General features: G+C 41.9%; 1 protein-coding gene across 1 annotated transcript; it reads left to right on the forward strand.

The window, feature by feature from the left end:
• Positions 1–9,617: 9,617 nt before the first annotated feature.
• On the forward strand, positions 9,618–13,842 carry fgf8a (fibroblast growth factor 8a). The gene is made up of 5 exons (XM_044046183.1): positions 9,618–10,042; positions 10,136–10,172; positions 10,703–10,883; positions 11,980–12,086; positions 13,313–13,842. Exons 1-5 carry the CDS (start codon positions 10,011–10,013, stop codon positions 13,595–13,597), a joined length of 642 nt encoding a protein of 213 aa, XP_043902118.1. The 5' UTR covers positions 9,618–10,010; the 3' UTR covers positions 13,598–13,842.
• The last annotated feature ends 762 nt before the right edge of the window (positions 13,843–14,604 follow it).

Below are 14,604 nucleotides of genomic sequence, written 5' to 3' on the forward strand. Positions count from 1 at the left end.
TTAGTATTATTATTAGTATTAGTATTGGTATTAGTATTAGTATTAGTATTAGTATTAGTATTAGTATTAGTATTAGTATTAGTCTTACTATTAGTATTAGTCTTAGTATTAGTCTTTGTATTAGTATTGGTATTAGTATTAGTCTTAGTATTAGTATTAGTCTTAGTATTAGTATTAGTATTAGTATTGGTATTAGTATTAGTCTTAGTCTTAGTATTAGTATTAGTCTTAGTATTAGTCTTAGTATTAGTATTAGTATTAGTCTTAGTATTAGTATTGGTATTAGTATTAGTATTAGTCTTAGTCTTAGTATTAGTATTAGTATTAGTATTGGTATTAGTATTAGTATTAGTCTTAGTCTTAGTATTAGTCTTAGTCTTAGTCTTAGTATTAGTATTAGTCTTAGTATTAGTGAGTATAATACACCATGTGTCACACCCTTAGTGGTAGATTAGAGGCTTGTACACTTCAGTGATGATTCAAATGTGTAACAAATGAAATGCTTCGCTGGTATTTTTGGCAGTGGGTGACCAGCAGCCATGGAACACCCAGGACTCAGCAGTGAAGTAGCTCTAAGGTCAGACAGGCCAGGTGTCAGTCTGAGCTGACTATTTCAGTCTGCTGATAAGCACAGACACATGCAGACGTTACAAGACTTCATTGTCCAAATTAGAACAAATGGGCAGACACTCAGTTACTGCAATGATCGATATGTTCAACACCTTAGCTCAAGAGTCTTCAGTCTTAAATTCATTTACAATGCACTCATGTTATCACTGTGACTAAGCATACACAATGAAGTCTTGTATAATGTAGAATATTATAGCTCTTGGGTGTGAATGTCAAGGTGGTGGATGTGTCATTGTGTTTGATTTGTTTGCATAAATGTTATTTTTGCAGGTGATTGGTACGTAAACAAATGTCATTGTCACTGTATATGGTCTAGAGGTTTGCTGACTACCAACATACTGTTTTGAATATATAAGCCAGGTTTACTTTGAGCACTCCCACACTGACTAGAGAAAACTGAGAAGGTGTGTGTGGTGGAGTGAATGTGCTGTCAGGGTCTCCTCTGTGTGGGTCCTCTAGGTTATTATCTTTTCTCAGATATAAGCGACCTCCTCTGTCACCAGCCAGGGGTGAGAGCACAGATAAAACATCTGATGGACAGCCTCGTCTTCCCCCTCTAAAAACCTGCTGCTTCGGCTCCCCTCTGCACTTCCCACACCCTTCTGACATCAGCACCTCCATGGACCGTTCCACTGTGGCTTGACTTCTGCCTAAATGCACACTGGAGTAGAGAAGGGCATGAAAGGCAAGAGGAGAACGCTGCTATGGATCATCATCATCATCATCATCATTATATTTTGTGCCATTTTGAGTCATCTTTCTTTTCTATTCACTTGCTCACAGCAAAACACTGTCTGTATTCTCAAGTTAACACAAACATTTCTCCATGACTTGTATTGCTATAACTTCTGAATTACAGCCGCTCGTGTGCTAACTGGACCATGGAAGGGAGAACATCACAAACATGAAGCTCTGGCCTGAGTTGTGGCAGGACGACCATTGTGTTGCATGCTTTGATCAAAGCTTTATTCACATGCTGCCACTTGTCATTCCCTCTCAGACATGTGCACTGTCACTTCCTAGATGGAATTTCCTGCTTTTTCAATGATGCAATCATCTGTGCATCAGCTGGTCTCAAACACATTCACACCTACAGTAAATTTAGAATGTCAAAACAACCTCTGCATGTTTTTGGACTGTGGGAGGAAACCGGAGAACCCACACACTGGTTAAAACATGCACCCACAGAAAGGCCCACAGTAGAACCAGGTTCTTCTTGCTGTAAGAAACCTTCATTTTGGACATTAGTGCCGTTGTGAAAGCGACATATGTGTTGGACCTGCTTTATTTCCTGGTATAAAATCGCCACCTTAGTGTTTATACGGTGCAGTTTTGCAGCTGTCACAAAAACATCTTAATGTAATTTCTATTTTTTTTTTGGAGGTTGAGATGTTCAATGTTGCAAATGGATAAACTGATGTTGAGGGTGAGGGAGTCTGAAAATGCTGCTTACACGCCAGGTTGGTAACTATGACGAAACATTAGAGTTCTGCAGCAAACAGAACGGGAAGAAAAAAAGGACAAGGAAATATGGATGAAGGTGGTCATTCAGGCTCAGTCATCATCATGCCTGCAGGTTCATCTGCAGTGCCATGCTGATCCTGCAGCTAATGCAGGTCATTTTTCCACCACATAGTCCCGGTTCACCTCGCCTCGGCTCAGCATGGCTCAACCCTACATGGTTTAGTTCATTTTCCATGACTATAGTTCCTCCTCTCAGCGTAAATGTCATCACTGCACGGCTTTGGGAGTAACTGAATCATTAGAATCAATTAGAATTGTTCAGTACTTCCTGCATGAGCGGAGCACAGACTCCGTGTGAACTGAGGGGTTGTGATGCTGCAGGTTTTCGGCTGTGCTATGATTTTAGACATTTCCGTGCTCCATGCTTGAAATGGCAGTGCAATGGAAACGCGTCATAAGTGTGCAGAGCTGTGCTCCTGCTCTGACCCTCTGAACAGTGTACGGTAAAGTCATCGAGCCAAAGAAACACAACAGCTCTGAACACGATGCAGTGTACCCACATTTCCCTTTTCCTACAAGACCCTGCACTACTCTTCTTTTTCAATTTATTTATCCCTCTAGCTCGGTGCCTGGTCTCCCCTCCCCCTCCCTCCCCCTCCCTCCCCACTCTTTCCACTTCTACCTTGTCACTAGCCTCTGCTCTCGTGCTTTTGTCTGAATGTTCTTCACAGACCAATTGATTTCTGATGACCGTCAACATTAATCATAGTTGTAACCACAAACTTCTATGTATGGACTGTTTTTATGAGGATTCTTACATACTTTCTAAATCTCTAAAAACCATTCTCAAGACTTTCTTTGGTCTTTAATCGTCTTCGGTGCACTGTGGGTGTTGTGCCACCACTGTCTTCGCAGGAATGTCGGGATCGCAGCTTCTGTTCTGTGTGATCAGTCATGTCACTGTCACAGGACGCGGCTGAACGGAAGCAAAACTTTAGTGGAAGCAAATGAACTTGCTCGGCTTCCCCCCGGACGATCAATAACTCCACTGTACCTCCCTTGCTATTTAGTTTCTCCCGGTGACATCACTGCTGATGCCAGTACAGCTACAAAAAAGAGGAAGTGAACACGTTAGTGTCAAAGAAGATTATTAACTTATGAAAGAAATAAAACAATAAACAATAACCTTGTTTTTATTTCAAGTTTTATTTCAAATGACACATTTTACAGACTATTTTAACAGCTCGCTGTGGCTGTGGGTCATTTGCATGTGATCATGCTCATTTGCATAACCAGGACCACGGTCTGCAGAAATGAAAGTGCATGAGCTGTTTCAGTGTGTCAGAAACTGATCATTCTTCAAAAGTATGACCTGATGATCATTCATTCATTCATTCATTCATTGTGGTTTGACAGTGAAAGCTGCAGATCCACATGTAACTAGTCCTACTGGACTTGCTGCACCCTCCCCCCTCATTGTCCTCCTCACTAATGGCCCTTTTCCACTATGGTCCCGGCTCGCCTCAGCACGACACGGCACGGCACGGCACGGTTTACGTTGCATCTCCACTAAAAGGTACCTACTCAATGTGGGCGGAGTCATTACTGCGGGAAACTGCGGTGACTTTGTTTTTACACACTTTGTTTTACACACACACATACATACACGTCACCAGGTTATGAATGAAAATGCATATTCAAAGTAACACAAAATCATTAAATCTGCATACTGTGTCCTAATGAATAACAGTATAATAGATGCAATAATAATACACTGCATTCATTTACACACAAAATCCTGTCTGTGCATGAATTCTCTCAAAAATAAACAGAATCAAATACTTCAGTACCTCAAATACGTGTGTGAGCCAGCGTGGGAAACTAGAGCTGAGTGAGTTAGAGGTGGAACTGGCTTGTTTCACGCTGATGGACCCGTGTGTGTTTGTGTAAGGTGGGTCTATCAAATTCATTTGAATCCTAACTGGTCCTTAATGACGCCACAGCACCTCTGTGTGTGTGTGTGTGTGTGTGTGAGAGAGAGAGAGGTGGATTCAAGTTGTTTCTGATGAACACAAATCTCAGTCAAATTAATAATGTAGGTCTTTGTGTGAGCAGGGCACTGATAATTGTGTTTCAGATGAATTTTGTCACCTGCAACACAACACCTCACTGTGTGTCCTGAGTGAATGAAATTAGATTACAGTGTGTCCAGGACAGAGGGCACCTCCTTGGCAACCAGGAACATAACACCTATGTTACAAGGGCTGTATAATTGGTGGGTTCCCTGTTTTGTCTACAGTATATAAACACACACACACACACACACACACACAGTGATTTCATATGATTTCTTTGCTGACGGTTAAATCATATTTCATGTTACAGCAGCGTGTGTAGTGCTTTGACTCAGTCTCTGCCTGTCATTCGAGCCAATGCACACATAAACACATTGACTTCAGACACATCTGCACAATTAGACGAGCAGGCACCTGCGTGAATATACCCAGGTACCATGTAAATATCACACATGAACACTTGTACTTCAAATCTCTTGGTTCAGATGTTAATATCTGGTATGAGTGAGGGGCCTCCTACATACAGCACAGCATATTATAGCGTGTTTATACTGGCTCGGTTAAGTAGCGTTTCCACTAGCATAGTACCAGGTACTTTTTTTAGTACCTGCTCTGGCGAGGTCCCAAGCATGTTCAGTAGGTACTATCACAGGAAGAGACGTAAAAACAATGCCGAACTGTAAATCAGTTATAAAGACTTAACAATCCTGAAGACGTGGGTTAATCTCCAACAATTACCATTGAAATGTCTAACATCTCAATATTTAACAGAGTCTGGTCTATTTACACTGTGTGTGTGTGTGTGTGTGTGTGTGTGTGTGTGTGTGTGTGTGTGTGTGTTCGTTTGCCATGGATGGCATTAGCAGAGCATGGATGTATAAAGCAGGTCAGTGACCTCCAGCTGAATGAAGTGAAGACAGAGAAAAGCACTCTCGTCACAATGTAAGGAACACTGCTGTCACCACAAGTGATATTTGCACCTTGAGACGATGATGACGCTGTGATTTGCTTATTTAAATATAAAACTGAACTATATTGAATTTTCCTTGGACATCAAATTACATTATTTTAGTCATTCATTCATTCATTCATCTCCTACTGCTTCCTCTACTTGAGTGTCATGGGGGCCACTGTACCAATCCCAGCAGACATATCGGTGACAGGTGGGGTACACCAGATTAGGTTGCCAGGTTTAGGTAGACCAGGTTGCCAGACAAACAAGCCTCCACTCTCACACCTACGGTCAATTTAGAGTGTCCAATTTACCTAATCCCCAAATCTCCCACAGTGTCAATCCCCAAACCCCCAAATCCCCAAATTCTAAATTCCTTAGGATCATCCAGACTATGTTATATACTGGATTATACACTGCCTTTGGGAAGTTAAGCAAATAAGTGGAACAACTTAGCTCAGGTGCTCATAAGTTTGACACTTATTGGTCTGAATGACCATGACTGTGTGTGCGCTTCTATCAGGACAGATGGTCTTCATGGGGGGGCAACGGTAGATCAGTGGTACAGCGAGATGTTTTTCAACCTTATTTGTGGATTTGTTTCCTGGTTCTGCTGGTCTACATGCCGATGTGCCCTTGGGCACGACACTTAATGCTACGCTTCGCCGGCACTGTGTGAATTTGTGTGAATGGTAAAACCTTTGAGTGGTCATCAAAACTAGAAAAGAATTATGTATATACATACATATACTGTATATGGAATAGGTATTACTTTCATATGTTTCTTGAAGGCAGGTATATTGGTGAAACACATAGGGCCACAAACAGCACAATTTGATCTTAAGTGGGCCAGACCAGTAAAAATAGTAAAATAATAGCATAATAACCGATGACCAACAAGAACTCCTTTGTTTTTTCTCCTTTGTTTTACATTTAATGAAGGATGTTTTTACAAAACATGATATCAATAACAATATCATGCCTAAACTTACTATTTACGCATCATCTATAAAGGCATAAACATTTAGTCACAGGTATCTGGAAGTGAAAAATATTGCATTTGACCTTAGGTTTAGATTGTAATCATAGTGTGAAATTTTGACAAATTCATCCTGTGGGCCGGATTGGACCCTCTGGCGGGGACCCTCTGGCCCCCGGGGCGTATGTTTGACACCCCTGATCTAGAAAGATGGATGGATGGACAAACAGTCATGGGTACATACAGTATATGTAATGACTGGTGCCTTAAAAGTGACTAATGGACCAAAGAGTTACTTGTCACTCGTCTATTATGTGGATGGCAGTAACAACAGAATAAGAACAGAACTTATATGCACATATGTATATATATATATGTATATATATATATATACATATATGTATACGTATATATGTATATGTATACATATATACATATATATATACATATATATGTATATATATATATAAATATTACTTTTTCACAGAGAACAATAGTCAGCAACAGTAGGTATGAGAAAAACATTTATTATTAAACAATGGTTTACATCAATTTTAACCTTCAACATAAGAATATTGTATTTTTTGCCGCGTTAATTTCGTACAGTCTGTGGTTCATTTCATCAGCAGGAAAGCACCAAGTGCTAATAGGGGTGTTTTCAGAGCACCCGTGTTTCTTCAGAGAACACGCCCCTTGTTTTCACTCTTTTGGATTAGCCCAACCCACACAGGGCGAGTGACTCGTTCCACAGGTAAACCCGGAGCCCGGGGACCAGACCCGCAGACGTACTTAGCTCCGTGTGTGGAGCTTCAGGACACATTTAAAACACACAAAGCTCTTGGCATGGCGGGTTTTTGGGTTATAATTAACAAACGGAGGCTGTTGAAAGTCGACAGGTGGCGCTGCTTTATGAAATAATGTTGTTTTAGCATTGTTTCGCCTCAGGATGAGCTAGCGCGGTGCTAACGTAGCCTCTGATTTCACAGGTTAAAGAAACATGTTTAACCTGTGAAACAGCAGTAGCACACGCGCGCTGTTGTTGTGATCACGTGGGCTCTACACGCATCCAGCACGCAGAGCCCACGTGATCACAATGGACGCTGCTGGAGTGGAATGGACTGTTGTATCCAGATTTTACAGGCAGTCCGACTGCGTTTTTGGCTGATATCAGACCGATATCAATATTGGATCGGGGCTATATTATGGCACTAGTAGAAATATATAATTCACCACACAGTGTACTATAATTTATGTCACAAAATCTGCTGACTGTGCTTTTTGTATATAGTAGTTTTACTTCACCTACATCTTCTACAATATTAATATTATATACATATAAGTGTGTAGATAAAGGCAACTGAAATGGAATATTCAAAACACTTCCAACTCACCAACTTAACATATGTGCAGTATTATCTATTCTGAAGCATTTATTTAAATTGTTCAGGGACGATTCGTTAATGAAGAATTCATTCACTTTTGATTTGTTTTCTCTCCAGGAAAACAACAGTTACATTACATTTGTTCCCTAGAGCAAATGTAATGTAACTGTTGTTTTTTCAAATGATCAAAGTAAAAGAAAAGTTGTATTGTTGACTAATGTGGATGTCGGGAGCAAACATAGCAACTGTTGTGTGTTTCAAAACTAGAGTTGTGTGGGAACAGCGGGATGAAGCATGGGAATGACATTTACATCACAAGGACCACAGTGGACCTCAGCACACTGCTAGAGGTGAAATCCTTGCAGACTTTTTAACAAGGTTAATTTAGTGCAGACGTCACAAAACTTAAAAATAAATACCTAAAAAGGAGCTACTTGATTTGTACAGTCAGTACTATCTAGATTAGAAGAATCAAGTTGATTTTTATTGCAGTTTTATACCAGTGGCTAGAAATGTTAAGAAATGTAAAAAGAGGACAGCAAATGACCAGGTGGAATCTAATCCAGGTCACATCAGGCACCTCATTACTAAAGTTATTGTGTGTTTGTATGTTCTGTTTAATCTAATTATAAGCCCTACACATGGAGATCCGGTGGAGGAGCATAGGAAAAAAGGACAGTAAAAGCAGAGGGGGAGGAGTGCTGGCCTCCTGCAGGGCTGCTGGAGGGTGCAGGTCTCCTGGGGTTATGAGGAGGGCAATCAGGCCCAGAGCCAGGGTCCAGAGTGGCAGCTACCTGCCAGTCATCGTGACACAGACACGCACCCATAAACAGAGAGCGTGAGATCAGGAGATGCTCATGGAAGGAAGGGAAGCAAACCCTGGGTCAGATGGGCAGATAGTGGATGCAGTTACTTCAGAGCAGAGCCCCACTCACATGTGTGCTTTGACTTTTAAAAGTGTCATAATACAACATCAAGGACAGTGGGGAGAACTGCCTCAGCCTGCACCCAGTCATCTCTCTGCAGTGCCCACTGGTGGACCAGCCCAGTATGTCACACTGACACTAACTGTACTGTTCATATCTAAATATAGTGCTAAATATCTTCAGCAATGTGGATAATCATGTGGAAATGTAAGTCACTCAAAATACTGTGTCACGAGTGGACAGAGAAGCAGAGCGCATGCATGTCGTGACTCTGGTCCTGATTGTCCAGAATGAGCGTGATGTGAGCGCAGGGTCAGTTTGTTTATTACACCGACTATGCAGAGTTTCTGTGTCCTTGATGTCCTTGATGTGGCCGATACTGAGCGGAGTCGAAGTAACAGCCAGATCAATCAATTAAGTCCAACTGCTAATGGCCTTGTTCGGTGGCTATGAGGAGTTAAAGGGTGCGGTTAGCAGATCATTCATCTTTAATTGTGTTAAACATAGAATTGGCCTGTTGAGCAGCTCTTGACCGCTCAGTCTTAATTAATGGATGTTTCACCCTGTCATCAGCTCCTCAGTCGCTGAAGTTAACGTGTTCATTCGGCTAAATCCGCGAGTCGACGTCGCAGCTCCAGCAGGTCGAGTTGATGCTCTGAGGCCAGAGGAGGCGACAACAGCGGCTTTATTTAATGACGGGAGGGGTTGTTGAAAAACGCTAATCGCCTGTAATCCTTTTAATGTCTCACGCGTTGTTTGGTCAATACACAAAGCTGAGGCGCTCGAGAGAGGACGAGACAAGAGCATGAAGCGAGCGGACGTTCATTCATTCATTCATTCGTTCATTCATTCATTCATCGGATGACGCGAGAGAGTTCACTTTATTGCTTTTTTAAATAGTTGTGTTGGCGACATGTGCAGGCTCCTCCTCGACCCCATCTGTGTGTGTGTGTGTGTGTGTGTGTGTGTGGACCGCTCCGCAGGTGAAGAGATGTTTTAAGTCACGGGGGGAGGAGGGGGGCGCGGGCCCGTGGGGGCGATGTCCACTTTTGTTCCACAGAAAAGGGGGCTTGTTCTTAACAGTTCTTAACAGGGATTGTGTGAGCGCCGAGCGAGAGGCTGGACACGGGAGTGATGGGAGCAGAAGACAGGATCAGCAGCGGCATCGAACACTGAGCCAGCGGAGCAGCCCGAGCCTCGTCTCACTCACACACACACAGAGAGGAGCGGAGGATATACAGCGCAGGAAGAGTCAACTTGTTTGCGCGTTCATTTTTCACGCACAGCTCCACTTCTGCAAGTGCACAACTTCGCAGCTCTTTGGACAGAAACACACTTTTTTTTTTTTTGTTTTGGTGTTAAGAGTAAATCAGCATCTATCATTAGTTCAGTCACTGTTTCAACTCTCCGGGTCGGACCTGGCGTTGACCGGTGATGGACACTGATTTGGTAAAGAACGCGTCCGCAGTGCGCGCGTGATCTTCTCTGACCGTGGATTTCACTTCACATTTCTTAACACCACCAGCGGGACTTTGCCGCATCGACGGGATCCTGCTCATCATTTACTGGAGTGGATTTGTTTTTTTGTCATTTGTATCCAGGATGCGAGCCATCTCATCCAGACACCGCTATCTGTGAGTGCTTCCCCTCCGTCACCTCCACGCGCTCTTATTGTGCTTCTTCGTTCCAATGAACTAAATACATGTTCTCTTGTTTCTTTCTTGCAGGCTACTGCACTTATTTGCCATGTGCTACTACACTCAGGTATGTCATCACGTGTCCTTCTGTGACTAAAATGTGTTTCAATACTGTTGTTGTTGTTTAAACTGTGACTCAACTATAAGTTAAATAATAATAACCTTAACAACATAGCGATGCCAATGCGGGTGATTGCGCGGGTGAAAGGTGAGAGATCGTCACAGTGACGACTCTCCGTGGGTGCGGCGGGCGGCGGAGCACGCGCGGCGGGGCAGGCCTTCGCGAGCCCACGGTCCATCACAGTGGACTGAGTGGAATGAAAGTGTGACAGGATGAGCAGCAGTAGCGGCCCACATTCTCCTGTACACAACCTGTAATCACAGCGCGTCTGCTCTGGAAGCTGTTGATTTCATTTGGCAGCTGCAGACCGGAACTTGTCTCAAACACAAACAATAAACACCAACCTGGCTGCTGTGTCACAGTCTTCGCTAAATGTCAAGTAGAAAATGTGACAAACAAAACAAACAAACAAACAAAGAAAAAAACAAAAACAATAAGACAATGTACTGATTGTGATGGCATCTAATTCCTGACAGGTAACCAATCAGTCCCCGCCTAATTTCACGCAGCATGTAAGCGAGCAGAGTAAAGTGACGGACCGCATGAGCCGCAGGTTGATCCGGGTCTACCAGCTGTACAGTCGAACCAGCGGCAAACACGTCCAGGTCCTGCCCAACAAGAAGATCAACGCCATGGCCGAGGACGGAGACGTTCACGGTAGGAAAAGCTCATGTTTTCATTTAAACAGCCGTTCATAGTTATTTAGGCCCGCGTTCATTTACGCCACTCACGTCAATACATTTTTTGAATTTAGATTTTTTTTTTTTGTGGAATACTAAAAAAAAAATGCTACTACATTCTGACGGTCACACCTTTTATATTATAATTCTTTAAAAAGAAATGTGATGATCGGTCAAATTGAGGTAATTAGCCTATTTTAATATCACATTTTATTCAAATGCAAATGGCTTAATGCCAATATTTTAATAATAGTAAAGATTGAATATCTAAATAGCGAAATGTAAAATCAATCAAATAGAAACCACATATTCAATTGTAATGTTTATAATTCACTGTAATTAAAGTATAAATCAGCACTCACTACATTTGTACTAAGTTCTATTTATTCAAATTTGAATCAAAATTCTAAATATTTCCCTGAAACCTTCAGCTCTTCTCTCTGCACACAGTGAGTGTGGTCTCAGTGTTAGAGGGAGTGTGGATGGTGCTGGAGGTGATCCTCCACAGAGAAATCATCTTACTTTAGCTCCTGAACATTTCCTGCATAGCTACTCTCTGTCTCCCTCTCTCTCTCTGTCTCCCTCTCTCTCTCTGTCTCTCCCTCTCTCTGTGTCTCTCTGTCTCTCTCTCTCTCAAGCTCTTTCCCTCCCCTACAACCTCACCTTCAGCAGCATTGACTCTGGCTGAATTGTATACCTGTGTGTAATTGTACACACAGCCATTCAGGTGCCATACAGTACACTGGTGTGTGTCATTGTGTGCTTCCCCTCTGAGACCACACTCATCCATATACAGTATATGATGATGTGGAAACACACTGTAACAGCCTTGAAAGTAACATATAACCACGCAATAAAGCCACGTTCGCTGAACACAGCGTGTTTATTTGAGAAGGAATTATTGATGGGAGCATTAATTAATCCCCAGGAACTGTCCTACACAAGGATTGTTGTCCTGTTTGTAAATAAGTGTTTATCCCTGTTGCAAATATCTGTCTATCCCTTTGTGCCCTGTAACTGATGTTTGAGACAAATAATGACATTTAAAACCTCTCTTTCTTTATTTTATTTAGCTAAACTCATTGTGGAAACGGACACATTTGGGAGCCGAGTGCGCATTAAGGGAGCTGAGACAGGCTTCTACATCTGCATGACCAAGAGGGGGAAGCTCATCGGCAAGGTGAGCAAGACAAGTTGACTTCAACGGAGAGAAAAGTTGAGGGCAGGTGCCGAACTGGGATTTATTAGACCGTTAAACCAAGGAAGAGCAAATCAAAGCTCTATGTATTAATGAATCCAAACAGGTGGATGTTAGGAGACATGAATACATACTGACATATTGAGATCCATAAATAAACAGGGATACAGTAATGAAAGTTAGAAATAAGCAGTATTTATCTGTTACCATTAGCAAACAATAATACAACTAAAAATGGCATTAATCTTTTTATCACCATATGTTACATGCAAATTAATATTTGTTACATTTGTTAAAAACTGGAATGAGGAGTTGTTTGATAATATACATTCATCTACATATATATATATATATATATATATATGTATATATACATATACATATATGTATATATACATATATGTATATATACATATATGTATATATATATATATATACACATATATATTTATATATGTATATATATATATACATATATATATGGGGACAGCTCTGTTTATTAGTATTGTTTATTATAAGTATAAGTATGAGGTGCATTAGACTCTGCCTAAAACGCACACCTACACACACACACACACACACACACACACACTCCCCTCCACCCACCCTGCACCCTGCGTCGTACACCATCTGCCCTGAGCTACAGCCCCAGTCACAGCCTGTCCCAGTGTGTGTGCATGTTTTGAACAGTGTGCATGCACTTGTGTATCAGGACTACGTTTTAAAATTGAACGACCCTTTGTTCAAAAAGCTGAGACCAAGGTGTCACTGAGTGTCCGTGTCTAATGACCCGTATATTTCAGCATTTATTCTTAAAGAAAACAAAACCCCTTTAGAATCGAATTAATCGCGTCACCTTCACACTCACGTTCTCCACCCTGAGTTGCTGAAGTCAATAAACATGTTTAACAGGGTTTCACCTCAACACTGCAGATATGAGAGGAAATCTGTGCTGCTACTGGATGTTAGCTGAAGGGGGAGAAGAGCCATTGCTTCCTCTCATCCCCCTCTTTCTGATCTGTAATGACTGTAGCATATGCTGCATGGATGTGGGGAGGGCTGTGTGAATGTGTGTGTGTGTGTGTGTGTGTGTGTGTGTGTGCAGGGACAGGCTGCCCAGGGATGCCTTTATGTATCTGATATTTCTGTGAAGCTTCATCAACAACTCTCCTTTGAACATGGTTTTCTATCTGTGTTTGTTTCTGTAGAAAAATGGCCAAGGTCACGACTGCATCTTCACCGAGATCGTTCTGGAGAATAACTACACAGCGTTAAGGAATGCCCGCTTCGAGAGCTGGTACATGGCCTTCACTCGCCGCGGGCGGCCACGGAAGGGCTCGCGGACGCGCCAGCACCAACGTGAAGTCCATTTCATGAAGAGGTTGCCAAGGGGGCAGCAGCCCGCACACTCCAGCAGTCACCGGGCTTTTGACTTCATCCACTACCCGTTCAGTCAAAGGACTAAACGTGCACGATACTCATCGGAGCGCTAAGGAGGAGGAAGATAGAAAATACAGAGGGACTGAATTAGCAGCAGCCACACACTCCTCTGCTCTCTACAAAAACATGGGGGGGACATTTTATCCTGAGCATTACTATATCCTAATATGAAGTTAAGGAAAAGGAAAGTTGTATATAAGAAAAAATTAGAAATCTATTTTTGTACTCCAGACTTTTAGTTCTGACTTGTGTAAGAAAAAAAAAAAGAAAAAAAAAGGAAAAAATCTTTGTGTTTAGATCATTACTTCTTTTCTTTCTTTGTTCATACCATTTTAACCAGTGGAGTCTCTGCTGCTGCGCAATGGGACTCTATGATTGACTGCACTGCCCGGGAACGCTGCGTTCACAGACACCAGGTTGCATTAAGAAGCAGCTCAGTGCTGAAGTTCAAGCCCATAGAGCTTTCACAGCGTCGGATGGAACAATGTGGCAGCTACAGAAACACAGTATAATGTTGATGTGTTCCAATTCCCTCAATACACCACTCCCCCTCGGTCACCTGTGTTCTTGTTGCCCCCTGAATGTCTGTTTTTTATACATATATAAATATATATTTTTTTGAGGATGTATAAAATTATTTTAAGGATGGAATATTTATTTAAACATGTAATAAATGTCAAATAGATTACTGATATTAAACTCTTGTTTTACACCGGCTTGGCTTGTACACATTTGTGAAAGCCTGAGAAGACAAACACAAGCGTGTTCTGTGTGAGCGGCTCAGTGTTCGTGTGAGTCCTGCTTCTGTTGAGGAAATAAGGACAAATTATGATTCTGATTTGTTTCCAGACCATGAAATTGAAACATTGCAATCAGGATGGGTTCAAATCCACTTTAGATTGCGAGTAATGACTTTTCTTTCTCAGTGAACAGTGATGACATACTACACCACTGACTTAAGACTTAAGTCACACACTCAGTGTTCACTTTCATAAAAATAAACAAAAAAAGTGCCTGTCCACATCCAGCACAGTGTATTTGTATCCAAACAATGAACAGG

This window comes from Solea senegalensis, linkage group LG15 (assembly GCF_019176455.1).
Source record: "Solea senegalensis isolate Sse05_10M linkage group LG15, IFAPA_SoseM_1, whole genome shotgun sequence".
In the NCBI taxonomy this organism is placed as follows: domain Eukaryota; kingdom Metazoa; phylum Chordata; class Actinopteri; order Pleuronectiformes; family Soleidae; genus Solea; species Solea senegalensis.

Bases quoted from the DNA above. Each gene is read 5' to 3' on its own strand.
- fgf8a (XM_044046183.1), top strand. From the start codon at position 10,011: ATGCGAGCCATCTCATCCAGACACCGCTATCT. The intron at 10,043-10,135 runs GTGAGTGCTTCC...TCTTTCTTGCAG, and splicing joins TCATCCAGACACCGCTATCT to GCTACTGCACTTATTTGCCA. The intron at 10,173-10,702 runs GTATGTCATCAC...AATTCCTGACAG, and splicing joins CCATGTGCTACTACACTCAG to GTAACCAATCAGTCCCCGCC.